Here is a 27,364-nt window from a genome sequence, read left to right as displayed (position 1 = left end):
CAGAACAGAACAGAGGGAATCTTCCCCTTAGGACAGGAGGGAGGAGATGGGCCAAAAGCCTCTGTTTACTCCAGGGGACCCTGAGGTGGAGTCTGAGGGAACCGAAGCCCCTTCAAAAGCTTTCTCTGACTGTTCTTTGTTGCGCCCCCCCCATCCTATTACTGGTCTGAATTTGATGGTCCTCCTTTAATGTCTCTATCCCACCATGGAAGCCCTCCTTACTCTGGAGTTTCCCGGATCCTGTGAACATCACTGTTAGTGGAAGCCCCGTGACAATTTGCCCGTCTCACGTGCTCTGGGACTATGGACCTAATTCAGAGTATTGAAATAACTCATTGTCTTCATGTGCCACTAAAAGAAACTTCTCATCATGGTCTCTTCCCTATTTCTTTTTACCTGGTGAACTCCTTCTGGTCTGTTTTAGATCCTGTCCTCTGTTTTAAAAGAAGAACCTAAAATACAGGAAGAGAGGGAAGGAAGAAGAGAACACAGGAAAAGAACCTTTTTGTCTTGTTTATTAAGGTCGGCCAGACACTGTCTAATTGCTCTATAACCATTTAATACTGCCCCTAGTCATAGGCAAGAGGAGTCTGATAAATAATACATTTATTAAAAGAAAAAAAAACACATGGATACTTCTGGCATTGGGGATTTGATGTTTAGGGCTATCACAGTACATTCTGTAACTATAAGCATCTGCTCTCTCATTAACACTATTCAAGCCTCAGGAAACACTTCTCCACAGTGTTTGCTCTCTGTTCTCAAAACTAAAGATGGCTGTGTCTGAATGTGGTTAATGTTTGTGGATTGTGCCTCTGCTGACACCAGATGGCTCAGGGAAGATCTGAATTGCTGAAGAGATCTAAAGAGAAAAATCAACTTCAACTTTCCGGATATTTTCATTCAAAGAGCATGAATACAATAGATGCTTGTGTTAATGACAGATCACTTGCCAGCAGGACCAGCTGTCAAATTTTATTTGCCTGTTTTCTTGCTCCACTTTTTAACCTGATATTGCCAATAGCTACACATGGCAGCTGAGGAGCATTTCACGATATTAAACAAGTCATGTTACTCTTAAGTTAGTGTGTGTGGAGCCCTAGATATAAAATGCGTGAAATGTGAGTCACATTTTACAAAGAGAAATCTGAGGCAAAAAGGTACATTGTTTTGTTGACGCTCATAAAGCACATCAGAGGGAGAACTGCAGTTCTAAACCCCTTCTGTCAAGACTCGCTCTCCCCACCACAACTTAAGGCTCCTCAGAGTATCTAAGATGATAGACTTGAACATCTCTGACAATAATTTCCTCTCCCTGAAATATGATCCCCACTATTTTTCCCCTACCCCCAATCCCAAGAACAATAAATTTTAAAGAAAGATTGCAGAGATGTCCACTCTTGAAAGGTGTTTTTGTTCTTTAAACTCCTAAGATGCTGAGTTTTCAGATCTTTCATAACTGAGAGAAAATCTTCACCTCAAATGATCATCCAGTGTAGGGTGATGAAAGCACAGTGCCAGGCATTAAATTGAGAACCTTCATAAAAAATGTCTACCCAGAGACAGATGAGGTCATTGAGTTCCTCAGTGCTGATTGGTACCTTTCCTAGGGACTCTCCAATCCTGCCCTACATGGGCACTTCCACAGGTTTTTATTCTCTGAAGGGGGGATACGAGAACCACTGAGTGGGAGCTGTGTTGACTACCATTACTTCTTCGTTTGTCCTCAATTATGTCTGGGATGGTGGCTCTGCGGCTCCCCAGAGGCCTTTGGACAGCGGCCTTGACGGTGATGCTGGTGGTGCTGGGTGCTCCAGTGGCTGAGGGCAGAGACTCTCCACGTAAGTGCAGCCACCATTCAGGGGACCAAGCTCTGAGGGGCCCTTGGGTTGGGGCGTGATGTCGAATATTGTCTTTATCACACATTTTCTCTCTTGGAAATGTGACCTATGTTGCATTCTCATTTCCACCTTCAAAGGACAAGGGGAGGACAGGCTTAAGGCTTAAGCCTGGGGATGTTTCGGGGGGAGAGGGGGGAGGATGAGACAAAGCGTGTGTCTACTTCGAGTGCGGTGACAGAGTAGGCGAGTTTGTGTTTGTTTTTGTTTTTTAAGACGCAAATTTCTTCAAAGAAGACACAGCAGGATTTGTCATTTCAGGGTTCCCCAAGATCTTGTCGGGGCTTAATACTGTGGGGTTCTGGGTTGGGGAAGTGTAGGGCAGCAGTGGTCTCTGTAGTCTCAGAATTTGAGGAAAAGGACTCACATTCCTGACTCTGAGTGGAGGGTTTACAGAAGCAAACTCTTGGTACCTGAGTGAAGCTCACTCTGTGACGCCTGACAGAGTCTGAACCTCCAGTTTCACTGATTTATGGTCAAATAGAGACTTGAGTTGAAGATGGACTGACTTTAGGAGAAAGGAGAACCGAAGACGGGAAATGTATTGAGAAACCATTCATTTCAGACACAGGATTATCTTTATATAAATGATAAATTCTCTCTCAATTTTCCCAGCACCCGTATGTGGAGGTACAATGACTTTCCTTTTACACAATTATAGTCATGATATGGATACTCTGAGCAAAGCGTTCAAGCTGGTAACGGTCTTGGTTTAACTGGAATCCAGTTCACCTACTTTGAAAGTCTGTGTTCTTTCCATGAATAAACTGTTCATTTTAGGACTGGGCCCTTGGGTGGGGGTGGCAGAAACTCAGAGAAAACCTGGGCACGGGGAAGAGAGTCACTTTGCTAGGGACCCAGCGAATATGGGTATCAAGACGAGGACCGGCTTAATTCTACGCCTCTTTTGTGATTCCCTGGGACGCTAGTGCTCATGTGGGGACTTGTCTGTGAGGGTCCCAGGAGTTTGAGGGGAAATGAGATTTCACGTGAGAACTCAAGTACACAGACGCCGTAGCATCAACCCTCCTTCCTCGACCGGGAACCCTCCTGCCTCAGGGACAGGCCTCCTCACACGAGGGCCATTCTGGAAGCCCTCAGAGAGGAGCCGCCTGGAGGATCCGGGGCTGGAGCGCGAGGCGCAGGGCCGGGCACGGCCGGGCACCCGGCTTGGGCGGCGGGTTTCAGGTGGATGGGCCCAGCTGGCGGCGGCGGACGTCTCCCCGCCTGGCCGAGCGGTGGCGGCGTCGGGCTGGCGGGCGGAGGCCTGACTGACGCGGATCTCCCCGCAGAGGATTTCGTGTACCAGTTTAAGTTCGAGTGCTACTTCTTCAACGGAACGCAGCGGGTGCGGGGCGTGGCCAGGTGGGTCTACAACCAGGAGGAGCACGTGCGCTTCGACAGCGACGTGGGGGAGTTCCGGGCGGTGACCCCGCTGGGGCGGCCGACCGCCGACTACTGGAACGGCCAGAAGGACGTCCTGGAGCAGAAGCGGGCCGAGGTGGACACGGTGTGCAAACACAACTACCAGATAGAGGAAGGCACGACCCTGCAGCGGCGAGGTGAGTGCTTGCCCGCCGCCCGCGGAGACTCCGCGCGGAGAGAGGGGGGCGGCGCCTCCGGGGCGGGTCCCCAGGCTCGGGCAGGGGACGGCAAGGCCCGGCGCCCCGAGGAGCGCACAGCAGGCGAAAGACTTTAGCAGGCCCCCCGGGAACATTCCCTGCAGAGACAACCGGGCCTGCCCCTGTGCCCCATCTCTCGTGGGCCAGTCCTGTGAGCTTCTTTCCACGAATTCTGCGCGTCCTCGGCCCGCGCCTTCAACCTCTGCCTCCTGAAGGCCGACAGCCCAGCCGGGTGGAGTCAGGGCTGCTCTGCGCCTGTGCCTGTGATAGAACGCAGTCATGAAAGAATATATTTACACTTCCTGGTCTCAAATTATTATTCATCTTCATTCTGATTTCTTAAATGGATGTCACTATATCATTAGTCTTGGACCTCTTTCAGCCCAGGGACTGCCTTAATTATCCCTGTATGGCACATGGGCAGCTAGTATGAACTCCATAAACTCTTGTTAAATTAATGAATAAATGTATTTGTTTGCCCAACCACATTGGCTCAAGAGAGAACACAGGGTAATCACAGTCTTAAAAACTGACTTTGCTATTTTGCTTCATGCTTTAGAGCAAACTCTTATTGACTTGGGTCTTAATAATTTAGAATTTGTGAATGCAAAGTCTGAGAAAAAAGTGTTTGCTAAAAATGAAAATGACACTTGAATGGTGTTGTAAGGCAGAGTTTAAATTTCTTAGAAAAGCTCAACAAATAGCAGAATAGAAAGAGCTGAAATTTTGGGGTAAATTAATGGACATCAGTAAATTACTGGAAGAAAATTATTTATTTCATACCAATTTTGGCATGTATAAAGGGGTGATGGCTAGTCACTAAGGTAGGTGTGAAATGAAGTGGCATAATATAGATGCCATAATATAAACCGGTTTCTTTTGACCTAGAACCTGCCTATCCTCCTTGTCCCTACACCCTTCCCCAGCATCACCTTCTAGTTCAGGGGTATGCATTTTGAGAGTTAATTATAAGTTATAGTAATAGTTAAATTATACTTTAACTAGGACCTTTTTCTAGACAATAAACTTACCAAACACCATCTATATTATGCCACTTCATTTCACAACTACCTGAGGGATTAGCTAAAATTGGTATGAAAGAAACAGTTTAAATAGTTACACACAATTATTCACTTTCTTGAAGCCTCCCCCGAATCCACAGCAGTCATCATGTTCTTTACTACATGTGTATAGAGTCTAGTGGAGGCAAGACCTTGTTAAAGACAACCATGACCAGAAGAAGCAAACGAATCTGTTCCTGCCTATTTCAAAGTTGGTGGGATGAAATGATACATTCGAGGGAGTGAAAACTCACACATTAATCCCTAGTCTGATGCCATGGTGGTTTATACATTTTCGCATAACTTTTAGCTTACTTTACGTTCTCTTGCCCTCTTTTTCTTTTCCTTTTTATGGCCGCACCTGTGGTATATGGAAGTTCCCGGGCCAGGGGTGGAATTGTAGCCACAGCTGAGGCCTATGTCACAGCCACCCCAGTGCCTGGTCCAAGCTGTATCTGAGAACTTTCTTGCAGCTTGTGGCAATGCTGGATCCTTAACCTACTGAGCAAGGCAGGGATTGAACCTGCATCCTCAGAGACAATGCTGGGGTTGGAACTACAACAGGAACTCCTCCTTCTTCATCCTAGTGTCACCAAGTACTTACATTTTTGCTATTTCAATCTTTTTTGTAAAAATTATTCTAGCAGTTTTCAATTTGTGCCCTTTGTTTTTTTATTCCCAATCTATTTAAGATGAACAGATTTTGTAAGTCCACCTAGCTGACTGTGATTTCAGTCAGATTCCTGATTAGGAGTTAAAGTCCCTACTGAAAACATGATTCCTTCCAGATGATGGCTCATGAGTGCCGTGTAATTGGGGTGCTGAGACTGCCTGTTGACCTCAGCGAGTCCCAGTTTTCAGTTTACATAACATTCTCATCAACTCAGGCCAACTTCTGCAAGAATCTCAGAATATTTTCTATGGAGAACATATGTGATAATGTTTGATTTCAGAACAAGGCAGTTATTCCTAACATCTAGGGGATGGAGTAGGGTAGGCAGCCAATAGTTAAACTCATTTGAATGTTAACAGAAAATTAGAGGAAAAAAGAAAATGAAAGGCGATATATATATATATATATATTTTTGCTTTTTAGGGCCGCACCTGAGATATATGGAGGTTCCCAGGCTAGGGGTCTAATTGGAGCTGTAGCCGCTGGGCCCACACCAGAGCCACAGCACCACAGGATCCGAGCTGCATCTGCGATCTACACCATAGCTCACGGCAACACCGGATCCTTAACCCACTCATCGAGGCCAGGGATCAAACCCGCAATCTCATAGTTCCTAGTTGGATTCGTTTCCTCTGGGTCACGACGGGAACTCCAAGAATATGTTTTATCAAATGAATAAAACATACATTAAATATTTACTATGGTTTCACACTAAGGGTATGAGGGAGATGCAGTAAAGTGGCTAAAGAGATAAAAGATTAAAAGATGAGATGTGTAAAATAGATTGGGAGGTGAGCGGTATTTGGTCCTGAGTAGCAATCTGGGAAGATAAGGGCATTGAGGTGTGTGGGGGTAAGCATGATGTTTTATCAGATTTACGTGTTTGGAAGATTCACTTTCTTTTACTTCAAAAATTAAAAACTTTTGAAATGACTTTTTTTTTTTGGTTTGTTCTCTGTTACTAGATTGCAAGTTCTGTAAAGGCACGGGCCATGGTCTGTGTTTATCTTTGGATTCCCAGTGCCTGTCAATTTATATTTGTTGAATAGATGAATAAGCGAATCAAAAAATGAATAAAATTTAGGTGGCGTTTATGATGTGGCAATGGAAGTTTCTGTATTTAATAACATAATTGTTTTTCAGGGAGCTCACCACAGAATGACATTCTGAGCCCAGATTAGGCTAAAAGCTGAGAGAGATGCTTTGTTGACTGGCAACATGGAAGAAGTGCTCTTGCTCTTAAATTCCACATTACAGGGTCCAGGATTGTAGATACAGCCTGTTTGAGATACATTACTTTGTAGGAAGGATGTGATGGTCACTGTGGTCCTACTTTGCTGGACATAGATATGCCTATATATGTGTATATATATATATATATATTTTTTTTTTTTTTGTCTTTTTGCCTTTTTCTGGGGCCGCTCCCGTGGCATATGGAGATTCCCAGGCTAGGGGTCGAATTGGAACCATAGCCACCGGCCTACACCAGAGCCACAGCAATGCAAGATCCGAGCCGCATCTGCAACCTACACCACAGCTCACGGAAACGCTGGATCATTAACCCACTGAGCAAGGACAGGGATCGAACCCACAACCTCATGGTTCCTAGTCGGATTTGTTAACCACCGCGCCACGACGGGAACTCCAGAAATGCCTATATTTTCGTAATTCTCAGTCCATGTTGCTATTCCTGGGTCCATGACTAGTCTTAATCATCTCATGGCCAACACTTAGGAGTCAGAATAGCTGGATTTTCTCTACTGTTTGGAGCACTGACTAACGGGAAATGGTGCCACTGTCCTAGCATGAGTCATTAGAGCTGACCCTGAAGGTCACCTTCAATCGCTGTGGGTGAAAACAAGCCTGGGTTTTTTTATTTTTTAAAGACTTACCAACATGGCCTGTACAATATAGCAAAGTATAATTTTAAAGTGCTTTATCCTATCAATTAGTATCAACAGAATAGTTTCCATAGAATGATTACAGTAATCTCTTGAGAGGGTGAAAAATAAACTGACTAGAGTTTTTATTCGAACTAATTAAGTGGCCAAGTGTGGATCCTAATCCAAGACTTGGAGTCCAGGGATCTTTCCACCTGGATACAAAGAGAGGGCTCTTCCCCGGGGGGAGACTTGCTGTGTGTTCGCACATCTCACTGTGTTTTTTCCTGTCTGTTACTCCCCTCAGTGCAACCTACAGTGACTATCTCCCCATCCAAGGCAGAGGCTCTAAACCACCACAACCTGCTGGTCTGTGCGGTGACAGATTTCTATCCAAGCCAGGTGAAAGTCCAGTGGTTCCGGAATGGCCAGGAGGAGACAGCTGGCGTTGTGTCCACTCCTCTTATTAGGAACGGAGACTGGACCTACCAGGTGCTCGTGATGCTAGAGATGAATCTCCAGCGAGGAGATGTCTACACCTGCCGCGTGGAGCACTCCAGCCTCCAGAACCCCATCTTGGTGGAGTGGCGTAAGGGGCAGTTGGTTTTCTTTCCCTGTGGGCCCCGCAGAACAGAGGGCAGGCAGAGCTTCCCGGGCCCATCCCATCTCATTCTTTGTCCCCGACATCACTACTGAGCTGGACATCACTGGGCACATGAGTGCTCTTGCCTCATAGCAAGGGCATCAGGAGAATCTTCATCTCCTTGTCTTTCCAGATACAGAGCGATCACTACATACCATGACCCCAGAGCCCAGCCCTAGTAGCTCTGCAGGATTGACTAGTGACTGGGGCCTTAAGGTCTCAGATTATGAAAGGAGCAGGGATCCACTTTCCTTCCCACTTACCCTCCCACTCTGTCCAGGGAGCTATTGGCTGGTCCCTCTCCTAGGGGGTGTCAGAATGGATAATGGGGTTCCCCTGGCACCTCTACCCCCTCTACCTCAGACTGGACTTCAGGCCTCCTAAAGGGGCACTGTGGGGTGTGGTGACAACCTCTGACACTTGGGCTCTGCTCCGCAGGGGCACAGTCTGAATCTGCCCAGAGCAAGATGCTGAGCGGTGTCGGGGGCTTCGTGCTGGGGCTGATCTTCCTCGGGCTGGGCCTTTTCATCCGTCACAGGAGTCAGAAGGGTAAGGAGCTCTGGGGAAATGGGGAGACGGGCTGTGGTTGGGACCGTCTGCAGGGAGCCTTGTCTCTAGATGAGCTCTTTCCTCCTGACCGTGAAAGGAAGGAGACTGGGCTGGTGGTGAGAAGAAACAAAACAATCTAGGGTGACACTGGAGTCTGATTTCACTGATTGAAAGGTAGCCCCACCGCAGAGGTGACAGGTGGAATTTATTCTAGGGCTTTTTTTCATTTGGGAGGATTTTATTTTAGGTCACTTAAGGCCTTGTGGGTAGGGAGGGAATATATTTCCAGTTAAGTTGCTTATCTCATTTCCCTTTGGGGTGAGTGATACACTGTGCCATGAGACATTTTGTGGGACCTCCTGGGCAGGTAATGTTTCTGCTCTGATTCACCAGGGGTTGTGGGGACAGGGAAAGGCGGGGGGAAGGGGTGAGGTGAGTGTACCTGGGCACAGTGGTCTCGTTCACAGCCTATTTACTGCTGTGGGATCCAGAGTTAGGGGAGAAGTTTGCTCAGTTTCTATAGGAAGCTCCTGAGGTTGTTCCCTAGAACCAGGACATAACTTTGGTGGCACCTTTCTCTGAAACTTGGAGCCAGAGCTATGGCTTGGGTATTAGACACCAGGACGATGCCTCATGTTAGTAGCTACTGCCTATGGGCATTTATAAGTGATTGCAAGAGGCTATGAGTGGTGGAAAGAAAGTGGGTTATTAAATTTACTAAAAGGATTGAGGAGTTCCTGTTGGGGCGCAGCAGAAATGAATCTGATTATCCATGAGGATGCAGGTTCGATCCCTGGCCTTTCTCAGTGGGTTAAGAATCCAGCGTTGCTGTGGCTGTGGTGTAGGCCGGCAGCTGCTGCTTCGATTTGACCCCTAGCCTGGGGACTTCCATATGCCATGGATGTGGCCCTCAAAAGCAAAAAATACAATAAAATAAATAAAATTTTTAAGAAAGGTTTGAAGTCATCATATCATCCAGAAGGATAATAGCTGCTCCCTGCCTCTCACACATGTACATCAGGCTGCAGTGCTGTGTCCTCGTTAGCTGATTCACCTTTACACAGATGTTAGAGGCGGCGATGATGGCATGTCCCGGACCTCAGCTCTCTCTGTCTGATGCTCAGGGACCCCAGAGGAGAGGGCGTGCCCCTCAGGGAGCTGTGTGCTGACCACTCTCTCTCTTCTACAGGGCTCGTGCGCTGAATCCTGAAGATACTTTGGGGTTGGTTTTTGCTCTTCTTAAATGCCTGTCTGTTCTTGCCTGGAATTCCCATCCCCCCTGCCAGCTTGTCCTCTCTGAGGTCAGATCCTACAGTGACTCTGATGCAGTCACCAGGGCGCTTCCTGTGATCCCCACCTCAAGGCTCTGGCTGTGAAGCTTCTTCCTGAACTGACCCCAGCGCCTCTGCCTGAGTGCAGCCAGCTGTGTCTACTCAGACCACAAGGGATTTTCCTGTTCCTATTTCCCCTCAACAGACTGTGCAAGAGAAGCACATTGAAACCATTTAACTGGCTATAGAGTGCTTTTTTTAAAATCATAATTAAACATGATTATGAGTTATCTGTGCACCGACCCTCCTTAAATGGGCAGAGGTAAGAAACAGTGGCAGAATGAAGAAACATATTCTGGGGACCAGAAAGAGGGATTGTTTCTGAAGAAGATTAGAAGCATCATGGTGTGCTGCGTAAAGGTCAACAGAGGAGAAAGAAAATCAATTTTTCTCTATTTGCGTCTTTATCACTCTTTATCGCCATCTCTTTATCTTGCTGTGTTTCTCTTTTCATCTCTATTTTCTATATCTTTCTTTCTCATCACCTCACAGCTTATCTGTGTGTGTGTCTGTATTAATTTGTCTCTGTTGTATATTTCCAGAGCGTATACTACAGTTTTAATCATTTTAGGGAAGATGCTGACCGGCCCAGTCTGGGTAACATGCACACCTCTCAGAAACATCATCCTGTACGTGGGATGCAGACGGTTGGCATTGGGCCACCCCCCTTATAAGGAACAGGGACTGGATTTCCCAGATCTTTGTGCTGCTGGAAATGACTTTCCAGCATGGAGATGTCTTCATCTGTCACATGGAGCATCCCAGCCTCCAGTGCCACCTGAGTGTGGAGTGGATAAGGGGCAGTTTGTTCTTCTGAACCCCACAAGACAAATGGCAGAGTTCCCTTTGGCTCTAGGGTCCCTCATTGGCTCCGGGGCTGACTCACACCCATCCCAGCCATTGCCTCCTGCACAGTCACCTGATGGCGCTGCTGAGCTGGAATTCTCTTGTCTGTGAACATAATGACCTGTCGATTTGTGATGACACTGTCTTCCCAGGCATTAGAAGAGTCATTCTACTGAAAGTGGTCTTCATCTCACACTCTTGGATTTGTCACTAACACGAGTGGCTTAGAGCTTTTCTCTGAGGTTATGAAACTGCTGTGCCTCTAGGAGCAGGCATCCTCTCTTCCCTGATCCCTCATCTACACACTGGACCTGAGGAGCCAATGGCAGGTCCTTCACTCTCCTGGATGAGGTTAGATTGGAGAACTAGGCTTTCTTTTGGAGAAAGAGCTTGTATCCCAGGGTGTACTGCAGGTCATCAGCCAGGGACACTGTGGAGTGTGGGAGTCTCCAGATTCTGCTTCTCAAGGTCATAGTCTGTGTCTGCTCAGAGCAAGATGCCAAGTGGGGTCAGAGGTTTTGTGCTGACTCTGTCATCTTCCTTAGGGTGGACATTGCCATTCACAATAGGAGTAAAGAGAGAGTGACATCGTGGAGAAATCAAGAGGACTTGTGCTGGGTGTCCAGGGAGCCCTCAGGTCTCTGTAGGTAGATCTTTGCTTTTGACCCTGCAAAGACAAGAGGCAGGACTGGAGATGGAGCCAGACTCGAGTTCAGGCAGACATTGAGATCTGACTTTTCTAGTTGACTTAAGACCTAATATAGGGATGAAAGTTCAAGGGTATTCTAATGACATTCTTACAGTTCAATGTTGTTACACTGGCTCCATGCTGGAAGCTTCCTTCTTAATGAGAAAGAGTCTTTTTTCTTTCCTTCCAGTGACAGTTTCATAGGAACAACTTTTTTTTTGTACCCAGATTTCATTGGGTAATATAATCCTTTATTGATTATTTAATTAAAAATACATATAAACAAGTTTGCTAACAAAAAATCCCAAAGTTTTAGTAGCCATATACCTTGGAGAAAAATACATGGGTGTATCTGAGAACAGCCCACTTGTCATGAACATTTGGTCTCACCTTCAATCATGTCACCCAGTATCTCCCAGCTTCCCCTCCAGGTTAGGTTGGAGCTGTGACTGGTACCAGCCGATGGAATTTAAAAGTGAGTTTAAGCTCTGTCTGCTTTGTCTTTCCCTGCTGCTGCAAGCCTGGAGGCCATTGCTGAGATGATGGTGTATGAAGTGTTGTAACCCTGAGTCATAACCTAGATCCCTTGAATGACTGTGGAATTGAATCCCTGTCAGTGAGCTAAGCCACTCGGATTAAATTTTAATGCAGGTTAAAATATTGCTGCAACATAACCTTGCCCTTCCCGACTACAATGGAATTGTTTAGCTGAAGGAACAGAGGTCATAAGTTGGAAGATGAATCAGTGGAATTAATGGAAGTTAAGAGAAGATGACTTTTTAAAAATATTTGTTTGTTTTCTTCCACCTGAAAATATATGTATTCCCAGTGACTAGAATGGTGTTTCTTGATCCACCTCGATTTCTCCCTTTAGGAATGAAGGGTTTATTCCCTCAGCTGCTGATGTTGCCTGCTGAGAGCCCTCAGCTGTTTGCCCTCCTTTGGCATTATCTTGGGTGAGGGGAGCTGTCTCACCCAGTTTTACTCCACTTCCCAAGGGAATTCAGCTGCAGTGACCGCTCATTGCAGAGGTGTAAAGTTTGTGATCCCACCCTAACTTGAGTGAACTCTGAAGGGCTCTTGCAGCTTCAGAACTCTTTGGGGGTTAGGCTGAGCACACCTTTGTGACTATTACATAGACAGTGGGTAGTAAGCAGCCCCTCTTGGTTACACAAGCTCTTCCATCGTTACTGAAATATCAATAGTAAAACAAAACAAATAATACCCCCTTCTTCCTTCACTGGTTATAGGAAATGGGAGAAAATGGGATCTAGCTTACTAGTTTTTGGGGCAAGTAAGATGAAAGTGCTGTATGGTAATAAGGCACTTTTTGGACTGGTCTCTTTGTCACATAAGAAATGTAAAGTTCCCAGACTGGAGGTTGAATTGGAGCTAAGCTGTAGCTGTCAGCCTGTGCCATAGCCACAGACACAGCAATGTGGGATCTGAGCCACATCTGTGACCTACACCACAGCTCACGGCAACACCGGATCCTTAACCCACTGGGCGAGGCCAGGGATTGAACCTGCATCCTCATGGATGCTAGTCAGATTCATTGCCGCTGAGCCACAATGGGAACTCCCTGAAATTTTTAAAATGACACATTTAGGAGTGAGTCTTTTTTCATTCATTTTGCTAAATAATTGACAGTCCTCTTCCATGTAAAGAATTAGTTCCAGGAGTTCCCACTGTGTCTCAGCAGGATATGAACCCAACTAGTACCCATGAGGATGCGGGTTTGATCCCTGGCCTTGCTCTGTGGATTAAGGATCCAGCGTTGCAGTCAGCTGCGGTGTAGGAGGCTCTGATCTGGTATGGCTGTGGAATGGCCAGCAGCTATGTCTCAGATTTTCCCCCTAGCCTGGGAACTTCCATATGCCGCAGGAGCTGTCCTGAAAAAGGAAAAAAAAAAAAAAAAAAAAAAAAAAAGAAAAGAAAAAAAAAAGAATTAGTTCCTTTACAGCTGGAAAATTTCCCCTTATTACTTGCTTTGGTAAAATAGTCCCCCTTAATTTTCTGTCTTATCTTTACCATGAATTACATTTCTTTGTATTTTTTTTTTTTTAATTTCAAGGAGATTTTCTTGAATTTTCCACTTTTAGCCCCGATTATTACTTCTATAAATGCAATCTTTTTCCTTCTAATAATTCTAATTAGAAAAACTTTAAAGTTTGTTTAAACAAGTTTGTTTTCCCCTACACGAACTTTCTCTACTAAATCTGTGATAGTTTTCATTTTATTCTCTTCTCTTTCATATTGCAAGACTTTCTCAAACATTTGTTCTGCCCTTAATCGTTTTCTTCACATACTGTACATCATCTTATTTTATCTCAAGGTACAGTTTTTCAAGTCTCTTCTAAACTCTACCAAATCATACCTCGTGTCTGTATAATACCTTGTTACTTTCCATTATAAATTCTTCAGAGTTTGTGATTATACCTTTGTGGAATTATTTCATAAGTACATACTTCCTTCCACTGGAGTGTAGATTCTTTGAAGACAATGAATGTATCTATTTTCATGTTATTTTAATATAGTGAGAACATAATATGTTGTGTATCACAGCACTGGTACTCAATGACCATTTTTGCATTATTGATCAAATTAATGATCATATTAACAAAGTTTGGGGATTAATCCAGCCAATAATGAAGGGAGCATCACTTTACTTTTCCTTTGCTATTATTCTTTGTTGCATACTTTTATATTATTTTATTTTACTTTATTTTATTTTTTGTCTTTTTAGGGCTGCACATGCAGCATATGGAGGTTCCCAGGCTAGGGGTTGAATCAGAGCTGCAGCGGCCAGTCTACACCACAGCCACAGCAATGCAGGATCTGAGCTGCGTCTGCGAACTACACCACAGCTCATGGCAATGCCAGATCTTTAACCCACTAAATGAGGCCAGGGATTGAACCTGCATCCTCATGGATACTAGTTAGATTCATTTCTGCTGAGCCACAGCGGGAACTCCAATATACATATATTTTAGGTTTACATGTCTGAGAGTTTTCTGTAGTTGGGACTAGCGTTTGTATACTCAAAGTTTCCTAAGTGTGACGAAAACTTTAAAAACCAACATAACTTCAAACGGAATGTTTCTCTGCCTACTTTTTTTTTGTTTTCCCCAGAATACTTTTAAAAAATCTTTGTATTATGGAAAATTTCCTCTGTATACAGTAGTAGGGAGAATAGTACCCTATATCAACAGTCCAGCTTCAACAATTATCAGTTCATGGGCAATTTTGTAAAATAAAAAAATCTATCTACTTAATCTTACATGTGCAGTGGATTACTTGGAAGATAATCTTAGAATATTTCACTCATAAGTATTTTATTATTAAATATAAATACAACGACTTTTTATAAATATAGCAATAATAATGTCATTACCACACCAAAAATTAGATAATTCTTTAACATGTTCAGTGTTCAATTTTCTGATTGTCTCACAAAATTTTTTAACTGTTGTTTTATTTGAATATGAATCCAAATAAAGCCTGGCATTTGGTTGATATATATTTTTAAATGTATAGTTTCTCTGTTCTGTTTTTCTTTTCAAATTATTTGCTGAAGAAGTTGTTTGTCCAGTAGAACTTTCCACATGCTGGACATTGATGGCTATATCCCTATGATGTAATTTACTATAAGATTTGTGGTTTGGGTTCCAGAAAATAGCAATACTGCCAATTGTTAACATCTGTTTACTGCTTACTACATGACAGGCTGTGTGTGAAGTGCTTGATTTGTAATATTAAATCCTTCAAAATCTTAGTTTGCCTGTGGTTTGTAAGTGCAAACCTGAGATATTTTATGTGATTTTTAATTGTGTAGATTTAACATAGTGGAGTTCCTGCTGTGGCACAGCAGGTCAAGGATCCAGCATTTTCTCTCTGGTGGCTTGCTGCTGAGTCACAGATTTGGTGCCCTGCCCAGCAATGTGAGTTAAGGATCCGATGTTGCCATGGCTGCAGTGTAGATCACAGCTGCAGCTTGGATTTGATCCCTGGCCCAGAAACTTCTATATGCTGTGGGTGTGGCCAAAAAAATTACAGTATTAAATATTTATAAAATCATACTTTATACATGCAATCTGAAATAATTAAAATAATTCAAATAATTGCTCAGGAATCATATCATTTTAAATCACGAGGACTGATTACTAACTTTGTTTATAGATTGTCATGTAGTGGTGCCACTTTTAACTTTTGGCTTGTTAAAAATATTTGCTGTTATTTTTTAGACTTAACTTTTTTTTCTTTTTTGGCTACCCCACTGCATATGGAGTTCTTGGGCCAGGGATCAGATCCCAGCCACAGTTTCAGCCTATGTCAGAGCTGCACTAATGCTGAATCCTTTAGCCCACTGTGCTTGGCTGAGGATTGATCTGGTGTCCCAGCATTCTAGAGACATAGCTGATCCTGTTGCACCATGGAACTCCTAGAATTAATTTTAATTATGCTATTTCAAATTTATATGAAGACCTTATGAATGAATCCCTTTAATAAAACGGAACTACTATGAAATTTGCTTTCCTTAGTACTTCATGGGGAAGGAATCTGAGTAGGGCCACATTTGTATATTTCTAGGTCATAATTCTATTCAATATAACCCTATATAACCTTAACATACATACATAAATACACATATACACATGACTACCTGCGAAATTCTGGGTTCTTACCTCATGAGTCATTGAAATTTATATAATATTTTTCTGAAATTCTATTGCCAAAAAATTATCAGCACATTTGTGTATTTTTAGGTTACTTACATTTTTTCCCATACTTAAAATTTTTATTTTATACATTTATACATTTGGGATCATAATTACTAATATTTTATTTTTTTGGTTTTAAATACACTTATTTTAGAGCAGTTTTAGGTTTATAACAAAATTAAATGGAAGGTACAGAGATTTCCCACATATCCCTTGCCTCTCACCCCCCATGCATAACTTCTCTATTGTCAACATCCCTACCAAATAATGTGGAACAGTAGTCGGTACAACAACCTACACTGACATGTTGTTGTCACTCAGAATCCATAGTTTACATTAGGATTTACTCTTGATGTTGTACATTATACACCTTTAGGAAAATGAATACAACGTGTATCAACTATTATAGTATCATTATTGTGTCATTTTTACTGCCCTAAAAATCCCCTATGCTCTATCACCTACATTTTCATGATCACTTCTGGTAGAAAGTCCCTGCATCTACTGATTCCTAGTCTGTATTTTATTTTATTTTATTTTTTTGCTTTTTAGGGCTGCACTCACAGCATATGGAGGTTCCCAGGCTAGGGGTCCAATTGGAGCTACAGCTGCTGGCCTACACCACAGCCACAGCGTTGTGGATTCTGAGCCGAGTCTGCAACCTACACCGCAGCTCACAGCAACACTGGATCCTTAACTGACTGAGTGAGGCCAGGGATCAAACGTGCATCCTCATGGATCCTAGTCAGGTTTGTTAACCGCTGAGCCACGAACTAGGGAACTCCCCTAGTATGTATTTTAAATTATTCTCTTGCTTCCACCTACAGGTTGCTTTTAATCTTCCCCAGCTTCTCCTCAAAGTAAGTATGGATAAAAATCTCTTGTATGTAACCTAGATTGGCTAAAAGTTTGTAGGCCATAAGGAGGGGACATATCTTTAATTAGAGAGTAAAGCCCAAAGTCAAATATTATAACTTTCTCTAAGAGTTCTTTTCATTTATTTATTTATGTCTTTTTGCCATTTCTTGGGCCGCTCCTGCGGCAAATGGAGGTTCCCAGGCTAGGAGTCCAATTGGAGCTGTAGCCACCGACCTACATCAGAGCCACAGCAACGTGGGATCCGAGCTGCGTCTGCAACCTACACACGCAACGCTGGATCCTTAACCCACTGAGCGAGGTCAGGGATCGAACCCACAACCTCTTGGTTCCTAGTCGGATTTGTTAACCACTGAGCCATGACGGGAACTCCTCTAAAAGTTCTTTTAGCAACCCCTTCACCAATGATACGTCACTGACCACTAAACCCCTTGTATTTTCTCAGCCTTCCCCAATCTCAGCCTCCTTCAATCTGGAGAGGGAGAAAAATCCCCCAATAACATATGAAAAGAAATTTATCTATAGCATCACGTTTGAATCACCTAAGTCAATAAAGTGTTCAGCGGCACAAATGACCTTTCCTTACAGAAAAGAAAATCAAGGACTTGGAGAACAGACTCCTGGTTGCCAAGGGGGAGGAGGGAGTGGGGTGGCCTGGGAATTTGGGGTTAATAGATGCAGACTATTGCCTTTGGAATGGATAAGCAATGAGATCCTGCTGTGTAGCACTGGAAACTATGTCTGGTCACTTATGATGGAGCACGATAATGTGAGAAAAAAGAATGTATACATATATGTATAACTGGGTCACCATGCTGTACAGTAGAAAATTGGCAGAGCACCGTGAACCAGCTATAATGAAAAAAATAAAAATTATACATATATAAAATAAAGGGTTCAGAAAAACAAAAGTGCTTTTCATATAGTATAACTCACTCTTTTCATGTAATATAATCCATATATTGTATGTAAGGCACTTCCTACATAACAAGATTATTCAAAATCTGTGTTATTGTTCCCAAAAAAAGGCTGGGAAAAATAAGATTAAAAAATGTCAGATACTTTACCCAGTGTTATAAAGTTTAAAATACTAGGTATAAAGTGCGGAGCCCTGGGTTTGAATTTAGGTTTCTTTGCACCAAACTATGCTGTACCAGCTATTGTGCTCATATTGTGTCTTTACTTCCCAATTACATTTTAAAACTCACTGTTGCAGATGGCATGGGTAGGGACAGTCTTGTACATTTTATAGCTGTTCCGTAATACCATCTGAGATGCAAGGTATGAACTCAGTAACTGTGGAGTGAAAAGACTGGGGCAAAAGGGCAAAAGGACTCCTAGTCAAGTCACATACACTCTACTTTCAAGGGCGATTGGACACACTCAGGAGAGCCAAAGAATCCCACCTGCTGATCCATTTTCTCTGCAAAGGTTTCCTTCCGCTAGGAGGCAGTGAGTCTTGAGTAGGATATGGCACCCATAGCAACTGCTACATTATCTCAATTGTGTTATCTCTCCTGGGATCTTTCCCATAGGCTTGTGCTTTCCTTAGCCAGAAGGGGTGAGGGGCAGGAGCTGGGGACACTGAGGTTTTCTGCTGTACCTCAGAGAACATAGGGATGAACAGGGACTCAGTGAGCCAGGCTTAGCCTTATCTGCCTGGAAACATCCTGCAGCCATATTCACTCTACTGTCCCTGACATGGCATGTCAGGGAAATCTATGCGGTTATCTAGCAGGAATGCAGGTAGGACATGGGGCAAACTACACCTGTGTCCCAGGGACCCTGAATATGGCTTTTTTTTTTGGCCTTTTCTTGGGCCGCTCCCGTGGCATATGGAAGTTCCCAGGCTAGGAGTCCAGTTGGAGCTGTAGCCGCCGGCCTACACCAGAGCCACAGCAACGCAGAATCCGAGCTGCATCTGTGACCTACACCATAGCTCAAAGCAACGCCGGATCGTTAACCCACTGAGCAAGGGCAGGGACCGAACCCGCAACCTCATGGTTCCTAGTCGGATTCGTTAACCACTGCGCCACGATGGGAACTCCTGAATATGCCTGTGGTTTATACCATCCTTTTGTTACTAACACTTAGCAAAGACAAAGTATTTGGTTCTTCTCAGATACCTACCTTATTGTCTTATTCTAATGTTTTCTTAACTAACTTTCATTTCTTTTCTTGCCTGGATAATTCTTTTTTTCTTTTGTCTTTTTAGGGCTGCACCTGCGGCATACGGAGGTTCCCAGGCTAGGAGTCGAATCGGAGCTGTTGCTGTCAGCCTACAACACAGCCACAGCAATGCCAGATCTGAGTCACGTCTGCGACCTACACCACAGCCCATTGCAACGCCGGATCCTTAACCCACTGAGCGAGGCCAGGGATTGAACCCAAAACCTCATGGTTCCTAGTCGGATTGCTTCCGCTGTGCTATGATGGGAACTCCCCTTTCCTTTTTTCCTTTTTTTTTTTTTTTTTTTTTTTCTGCCTGGGTAATTCTTATCTCTTCAAGGGAAGAGGGGGGAAAGTTTCTCTTATCACTGTTCATTCTTTAAAAGTTAAATCTTTTAGAAGCCAATTTTGACTTTTGGTATTTTTGAAATTCAAAATTCCTTTCTCTTATTTCCCTGTCATAATTTAAAAAGTGATGTTAAAATGAATGGATTTACTTCTTGGGTTTTGTATTTTTGTTCTAACAAATCTACACCAAAGGCAGAGGGTATATATTACATTCACTGATACCTGAACTAGGGGTGGGGTGGGGGTGGGTGACAGTGACCAAGAATGGGAACAAGAGGAAGAGAGAAATGCAATCCTTGGCTAAGACAGCAAAATATTTATTGTCAGTCTATACATGCTTCTCCTGTGTTACTGGGCATGAAGCATAACCTGGGAAATGAGATTAAATGGGCCTGAAGTGCAAGAGACCATGGTCCTAGTCAGCCTTGAGATGAAAGACAGGAAAGAATTCAGTACAAAAACCTCATGAAGTGATTTATTGTTTCCATGTACATATTAGTTTAGGGTCACTGAGGGATCAGGTAGCCGAGTGGGATATCTCAGAGATCCCATAACAGGTAACAACTGAGAAAAGAAAAAAAACCTAGAAGGTCAGGAAGAGGATTCCAAGGGCATATGAATTCTGAGATGACACAGCACCTTAAGTTCCAGAGAAGAGGTGAGAAGAAGAATGTAGGAAGAGAGAAGGTATATGATGAATTTGGCCAGAAAATAGTTCTAGGTCGTTGAGCACATCCACTCTTCAGCTCTTGTAGGCGGGCAGTGCACCTGCAATAGGATAGACATGAGATCGGAGGGTCCTTGGGGGCTTCTGTGCCACCATCATGCTGTTTCCCAATTCTCCTACAACTTCTCAACATTTGTGTGTACAGCCTCCTCCCACTTTCCTTCCTCCTGTACTGTGTCTCTGGTTCTGACAAATCTGAATCCTTACCTTCCCTTCTGGAGTGTGACTCACAAGGACCCTTGGTGTCTAGAGGGACCACCTGAGCGTAGGCCTTGAATGATGAAGACAGTGCCCACCACGATGCCCACAAGGCCCACGATCAATCCCAGGGCGCAGACCACTGTCTCTGTCAGCTCTGACATGGGGGCTGGAATCTCAGGTTCTGCAAAAGTGAGGTTGTAGAAGTCAGAACACAGAGCGTTTCTGTGTACGTAAGTGGGATGGGGTGAGGAAGGGTTGGTCCTGCAGACTTGGGGCAAAGGGCTTAGGAAGGAGAATGAGTTCGAACATTAGAAAGTCTTGAAGTGTGAAGTTTAGAGCCCTGAGGATAGGGGATAACAGACAGGGTGTTCTGGACTTGACAGAGAAACAGGTTCCAAAAGGGGTGGAACTCGTCCATACCCCAGTGTTTCAGAAGTGGCTTATCCAGGCCCCAGTGCTCCACTTTGCAGTCATAAAAATCATCATCAGAAGGGAGGAAGGTGAGATAACTGATCTTGAGGAAGGAATGATCATTTTTGGAGAGGAAGCTGGTCTCAGAAAAACCTTCTGTGACAGAGTGCCCGTTCTTCAACCACGTGATGTTGATCACAGGAGGAAAGATGTTGTCCACATGACAGATGAGGGTGTTGGGCTGACCCAGCATCACTGGAGACTTGGGAAACACAGTCACCTCAGGAACCTCTGTGGTGAGAAAACAGCACTGATGTGAAAATTTATGGGAACGGTTCTGCCCTGAGTTCTGCATTGTGTCCTGGAGGAGCCCTCCCACCAAGTTTCCCCAGTCTGATGGTTCAAGAGCTCTTGTTTCCCTTCTGCTCAGGGCCTCTGCTTTGTCCCTGTCCCCTTCTTTTTGAGGACCTGGCTGTTGGGTAAGAGGTCTATGGGACCTCTCCTTGAAAGATTCAAAAATTGTGATATGGGAGTTGTGGGAGAAGAGATCTTTGCATTATATGGAGATACGTGATGGGTAAGATGGGAGAGGATGAAGGTCCAGCAATCTCCATGGGAAAATCTGGAGGCTCCTTGGAAAGGAGAGAGTTTTATAAAGGGGTGAGGGGTCTCTATCCCTAGGGAAGAAGGGAGAGGGGCCTGATGTGAACGGGTAAAGAAAGGCAGAATGATGAACACATACGATTGACAGCCGCGGTGTTGTTGGAACGTTTAATCAGGATGTTCAAATTATGTTTTGCCGTAGCTATGTTCCTCAGTGCACCCTGTGGGTCAAAACTTCTAAATTTGCTAAACAGAGGCAGCTGCCAGACAGTCTCCTTCTTCCCCAGGTCCACGTAGAATTCCTCGTCGCCATCAAATTCATGGGTATAATAGCCGCTGGGACCGTAAGACTGGTAGACATTTAAGCCATAGGAGGCAACATGGTCGGCTAGGTCAGGGTCAGCATGAAGGTGGACAACAAAGGGAGAGAAAAGAACCTCATTAAACAAAGTGACAAGAGAACTTGACTTTCAAATATCAAGGGCTTCATCTGTGGCACAGTCTCTAGATAAAATCCCCATCACCTGCTTCCTCCCCCCTTAGTGCTGGCAGTTGTTCAGTCAGTTAAAAGGCCCTGAAGCGAAGCCTCCTTATCTTTGCAATCAGCCTTCTTCTTCTTCTTCTTTTTTTTTTTTCTTTTTGGGGCTACACCTGCAGCATGTTGAAGTTCCCTGGGTTAGGGGTTGAGTTGGAGCAGTGGCTGCCAGCCTACACCACAGCCACAGCAACACTGGGTCCCAGCAGCATCTGCAATTTATGCCGAAGCTCGTGGCAACACCAGATCCTTCACCCACTGAGGGAGGCCAGGGGTTGAACCCTCATCCTCATGGACTCTATGTTGGCTTCTTAACCCACTGAACCACAACGGGAACTCCTACAATGAATCGTCTGGATTTCCTTTTTCAGACACGAATATCTGCAATTATTCTTTTCATCTGGTACTTGCCCTGGGCTGCCAACTGTTGATAAAGAACATCACGCTGTTGGGTCAAGTGGAACTAAATTCCCTTGTACAGTTTTAGTCCTGCTCAGCAAGGGTCCTTTTGCTTTCCTGCACCATTTTCTTTCTGCCACTAAACTGTGCCCCCTCTAGGGGTCAGAAACTGTGTATTTTACCTTTGAATCTCCTAAATTTATTTTATTTATTTATTTTATTTGTTTTATATATTAGTATTTTTATTTTTATTTTTTCCATCATGCCTGGTTTACAGTGTTCTGTCAATTTTCTACCGTGCAGCATGGTGACCCAGTCACACACACATATACACATTTTTTTTCTCACATTATCATGCTCCATCATAAGTGACTAGATATAGTTCCCAGTACTATCCCAGCAGGATCTCATGGCTTATCCACTCCTTGGAAGGGCTCTGGATAAGGCAATAGTTTGCCTTTGGAATTAACCCCAAATTCCCAGTCCATCCCACTCCCTCTCCTAAATTTAGCTTGCTGTGTGTTCAAAAATGTGTACTGAATGGGAATTGCTGTCTTAAGAATCACAGATGCAGAGGCAGCAGAACTATATGAAAGTCAGAATCAGTGGTGACCAGAGAGGCATTATGATTTGTGAGCCCTAAGCATTGTTGCTTTTGTGAGTCCCTTCTTTTATAAAAATATTAAAAATTGTATTTGACCATATTGATGCAAAGACAATATAATTCAGGTAGGATTAAAAATTATAACATTTTCCCCTACCCTAAATGGTTCTTTTTTCTTCTAATTTTAAAAAAGAAAAAACATTTTTTATTGGACCCTGCAAGCATTGCAGATCCCTGGCGCTGTCCCTATAGTACTTAACATGTAAGTCAAGCATGACCAGGGCACTCTGGTGTGACACTGAAGAAGGAAATTTCAGAAGGGCTCTGGATAAGCAGGTGAAACTTTTACTACTACCAAACAAAATTAGAATGGGAGCAGCCATGGCTAAGAAAGTCGTTGGAGATTAGAGTAACCTTCATTTCACGTCCCCTCTGAACCATTTGGCTTTTCCACTTTGGTTTTTACAAACCCATGCTTCTTGTCTGTAAAATAACAGAGATATGAGCCAGGGATGGATCCTGGAAGGAAAGGAGGATAAAGGAAGGTATGAAGAGAGAGAAGAAAGAGGTGGACAGCAAAGGCCAAAGATTCTAAGAGATTACACAAACACCCTGTGCTTAATCAGTTACCCTCTTACCAGTCTTCATTAGATTAACTGAAAGGGAATTTGGGCTGGCAATTTGAGAAAGATATAATTTTTAAAAAATTGATTATTTTTTTCATCTTTTTGCCATTTCTAGGGCCGCTGCCGTGGCATATGGAGGCTCCCAGGCTAGGGGTCGAATCGGAGCTGTGGCCACCAGCCTACGCCAGAGCCACAGCAACGCAGGATCTGAACCACATCTGAGAGCTACACCACAGCTCACGGCAACGCCAGATCCTTAACCCACTGAACAAGGCCAGGGATTGAACCCACAACCTCATGGTTCCTAGTCAGGTTCATTAACCACTGAGCCACAATGGGAATCCCTAAAAATTAATTTTTTAATTGAAGTACAGCTGATGTACAATATTATACACTGCTGGTGTACAATATAGTGATTCACTGTGAATTTTATTACATTTATAGTTGCACAACGATCATCACAACCAAATTTTATAGCATGTCCGCCCTAAAAGTTTTTAAAGTTTATACTCCACTTATAATTACTATAAAATATTGGTTATATTTCCTATGTTGTACAATATATCCTTGTAGCTGATGTTATACATAATAGTTTGTACCTCTTAATCCTCTGCTCTTATATTGTCCCCCCCCACCACTGGTAATCACTGGTTCATTCTCTATATTTGAGTCTGTTTCGTTTTTGTTATAGTCACTAGTTTGTTGTAGTTTTTAGATCCTACATACAAGAGATATCACAGTATTTGTCTATCTCTGTCTGACTTATTTCACTGAGCGTAACACCTTCCAAGTCCATCCCTGCTGTTGCAAATGGCAAAATTTCAGAGAATGATGTAATTTTATTCACCAAATTTTTCATCATAAAGTTCTCATTTTAAAATAACAATGAAGATGCTCTCTGCTTTGTCATTGAAAAAAATTTATAAAATTAAACCTGGGATAACAATTAAAAATAAGAATAATCATTGCAATTTATGTGTCTTCATGACTCAGAAAGCATTTCTACATACCTCTTTTATTTGATTATTTGTGAGGTGCCACATACGAGGTAACACATTAAGTGAGGACCATGTGGTAAAATGACGGGTATAAAGGCTTGCTTATCCCTCCCCACCTGTGCCAGGTTCCGGAATGAAAATATATGTAAATCTGAGACTGATGGAGTTCGCGTCGTGGCTCTGGTTAACGAATCCGACTAGGAACTATGAGGTTGCAGGTTCCATCCTTGGCCTTGCTCAGTGGGTTAAGGATCCGGCGCTGCTGTGAGTTGTGGTGTAGGTTGCAGACGCGGCTCGGATCCTGCGTTGCTGTGGCTCTGGTGTAGGCCAGTGGCTACAGCTCTGATTCGACCCCTAGCCTGGGAACCTCCATATACCTCGGGAGTGGCCCAAGAAATGGCAAAAAGACAAACAAACAAAAAACTGAGACTGAGAAAAGGACACCCTTCTTTATATCTACATAGTATACATAATTCATGGAACTATTTCCCTCAAGAAAAACTGCAGAAAAAATATATAAAAAGCTTCAAAAGTTGTTCAGAGAAATTTGAGAGCAATGGTTCATGAAGTTTTGGCAACATCACATTGACTTGGGAGACACCTCTAATCTTTGGAGCGATCATGGATGAATGCCCTAGAACCCCCTCAGGACATCGTCGCAGGCTCCAGTATCAGAAGTACAATAATATCCTTGGCGAACTCTGCAATGGCAGAGGTAGCAGAGAGAGTGGGTTGGGACTCTGGTTTCCTGCCGGAAATAACTTACTATTATTACTTACTATTGAGAAGGCTTTGGGACGTCTCTACGACTTTTATGCCAGACTCTATCTGCCCCCCACCCCGCCTCCTGTTCCCCCCACTCTAGTCCCCACGTCCCTCGGCTTTGCACTCACCCGCAATGTCTTCACCTCCACAGGCGCTCATCAAGGCGGTCAGGGCGAGGGCCCCCCACATCAGAACTCGGCCTGGGACCATGCTCTTCTCAAGGTGGTCTCAGCTGTTGCTCTTCGGAGTTGTAGAGCAATGATGAGGATGGAGCTGAGAAAGAACTCTAAAGACACCCAAAGCCCAGCTGCCAGGTCAGGTTTTGGCCAATCAGAAACTTCCCCTATGATGACACCTCTGTTGCCAGTTGAAGACTTTGTTTGAAGAGGCCTGGAAGGGGTTGGGAAATCCCCCGGTTCTGAGGCCGCCTCCTCTCAGACTAGAGCTGAGGGGACTCTCAGTGAAAGGAGGGAGGGGATGAAATGAGAATCATCTCGGAGGTGTGTATGCCTGCCACGGACAAGCGGGGCGGGAATTTCTGAGCTCTCATGGATAAGATGAGACCAACACTAATAATTTGTCCAACCATATTTCCTGAGTTACAGCTTCCGGGAAGACTCCTGAGGTGACCCCCCTCTGGCAGGCACTACCCCCCCAAGCCCCTTTGCCTGGCCTCCACATGTGGGTTTGCTGCGTTTCTTTTTGCTTCTCTAATGCACATGGAATTCTTTAAATATTGAGTTGACTCATCTACCTAGGGAATTTCTGTTGGTGGTAGCCAAGGAATATCTTTTCTTTTTCTCCTTTTATAAATCCAGTTGAGTAAGTTTTCTTTCTCCCACAAGCTCCAATATTTGCAGCCAGGGCAATAAAAGGACTTGAAATATCATGTAGTGCTGCCTAACATAACTGCATCGTCTTTCATCTGAATTTTTCTCCCTGGCTTGAGTATTCTTCCTTCTCTGTGTTTTAATCTAAAGTAAAAGGAATTTGGGGGACATTGATTATATTAAAAAGCTCTGACTGTAGCTTGCTCTATGACTTAAACATTTTTTTTTTGATTTTAAGAATGTCTTAACAGGAGTTCCCATCAATGGTTAATGAACCTGACTAGTAAACATGAGGTTGTGGGTTCGATCCCTGGCCTCACTCAGTGGGTTAAGGATCCGGCGTTGCCATGAGCTGTGGTGTAGGTTTCAGAGGCGGCTTGGATCCTGCCTTGCTGTGGCTGTGGTGTAGGCCGGTGGCTACAGCTCTGATTTGACCCTTGGCCTGGGAGCCTCCATATGCCGAGGATGCAGCCCTAGGGAGACAAAAGACAAAAGACAAAAAAAAAAAAAAAAAAAAAAAAGAAAATGGAATGTCTTAACAGAACACTGTAAATCAACTATACTTCAATTAAAAAAATTTTTAAATTTAAGAATGTCAAGTGCTCAAGACATAATCCAAGGAATTGTTGTGACTTAGAAAATTGTTTTACTTCCACTTACCTACTAGGTATTTTAATATTATTTATCCCGCTGCATGAAAATTCCAGATAATTATGAGGGATCAGGGATTGAGCTGAAGTTAAAAGCAGTTTTTATTTTACTTAAAAAATTTTTAAAAATGTTTTGTCTTTTGTCTTTTTAGGGATGCATATGGAGGTTCCCAGGCTATGCGTCGAATCAGAGCTGTAGCTGCTGGCCTACACCATAGCTGCAACAACACAGGATGTGAGCTGAGTCTGGCAACACAGTTCATGGCAACGCCTGATCCTTAACCCACTGAGCAAGGCCAGGGATGGAACCCGTGTCCTCATGGATACTGGTTGGGTTTGTTAATCATTGAGCCATGATGGGAACAGCTCGAAAGCAGTTTTTAGAGGGAAACTTTTTTTTTTTTTCCCCAGAAAAATCAACTTTCTCAGTGCTGTGGAAGCCACATGTTCATGGGGATTCCACTTAGAATCAATCCTCCTGTCCCTATTAGATGGCCCCCAGTTTCTGAACACTGTCTTACCTCACAGTGACAAAGACTGTAAAAAAAGGGTGAGATAGAAAAAGCCAGGGCATCTGGGAACTTCCTGTACTCACAACTAGGTTTTGTTATTTTCTTGCTGAACATAAGCAATGCCATAAGGAGCATTAGACAGCTGTTCTGTGACCATGATGGATTAAAACAGAAAACAAGGTCATTCCGTAATCACGT

The 27,364-nt window shown here is 43.8% G+C and overlaps 2 protein-coding genes and 1 pseudogene across 4 annotated transcripts; 2 read left to right on the top strand and 1 right to left on the bottom strand.

The window, feature by feature from the left end:
• SLA-DQB1 (SLA-DQ beta1 domain) lies at positions 1,682-9,886 on the top strand. Its single transcript, NM_001113694.1, is given in 5 exon segments — positions 1,682-1,841; positions 3,191-3,460; positions 7,442-7,723; positions 8,216-8,326; positions 9,516-9,886. Coding segments are annotated over 5 exon segments (786 nt in total). The 5' UTR covers positions 1,682-1,732; the 3' UTR covers positions 9,530-9,886.
• SLA-DQB2 (MHC class II, DQ beta-like 2 pseudogene) lies at positions 10,308-11,083 on the top strand (annotated as a pseudogene).
• SLA-DQA1 (MHC class II histocompatibility antigen SLA-DQA) lies at positions 19,607-25,448 on the bottom strand. 3 transcript variants are annotated; one of them, XM_005665844.3, is made up of 5 exons: positions 25,318-25,448; positions 21,387-21,635; positions 20,654-20,935; positions 20,240-20,414; positions 19,607-20,073 (listed from the first exon to the last, which is right to left on the bottom strand). In XM_005665844.3, the coding sequence occupies exons 1-4, from the start codon at positions 25,382-25,384 to the stop codon at positions 20,260-20,262; spliced, it is 753 nt and encodes a 250-aa protein (XP_005665901.1). In that variant the 5' UTR covers positions 25,385-25,448; the 3' UTR covers positions 19,607-20,073; positions 20,240-20,259.

This window comes from Sus scrofa, chromosome 7 (assembly GCF_000003025.6).
Source record: "Sus scrofa isolate TJ Tabasco breed Duroc chromosome 7, Sscrofa11.1, whole genome shotgun sequence".
In the NCBI taxonomy this organism is placed as follows: Eukaryota; Metazoa; Chordata; class Mammalia; order Artiodactyla; family Suidae; genus Sus; species Sus scrofa.
Note: the sequence above shows the minus strand (reverse complement) of the source record. Positions and strands in the feature narration are given on the sequence as shown.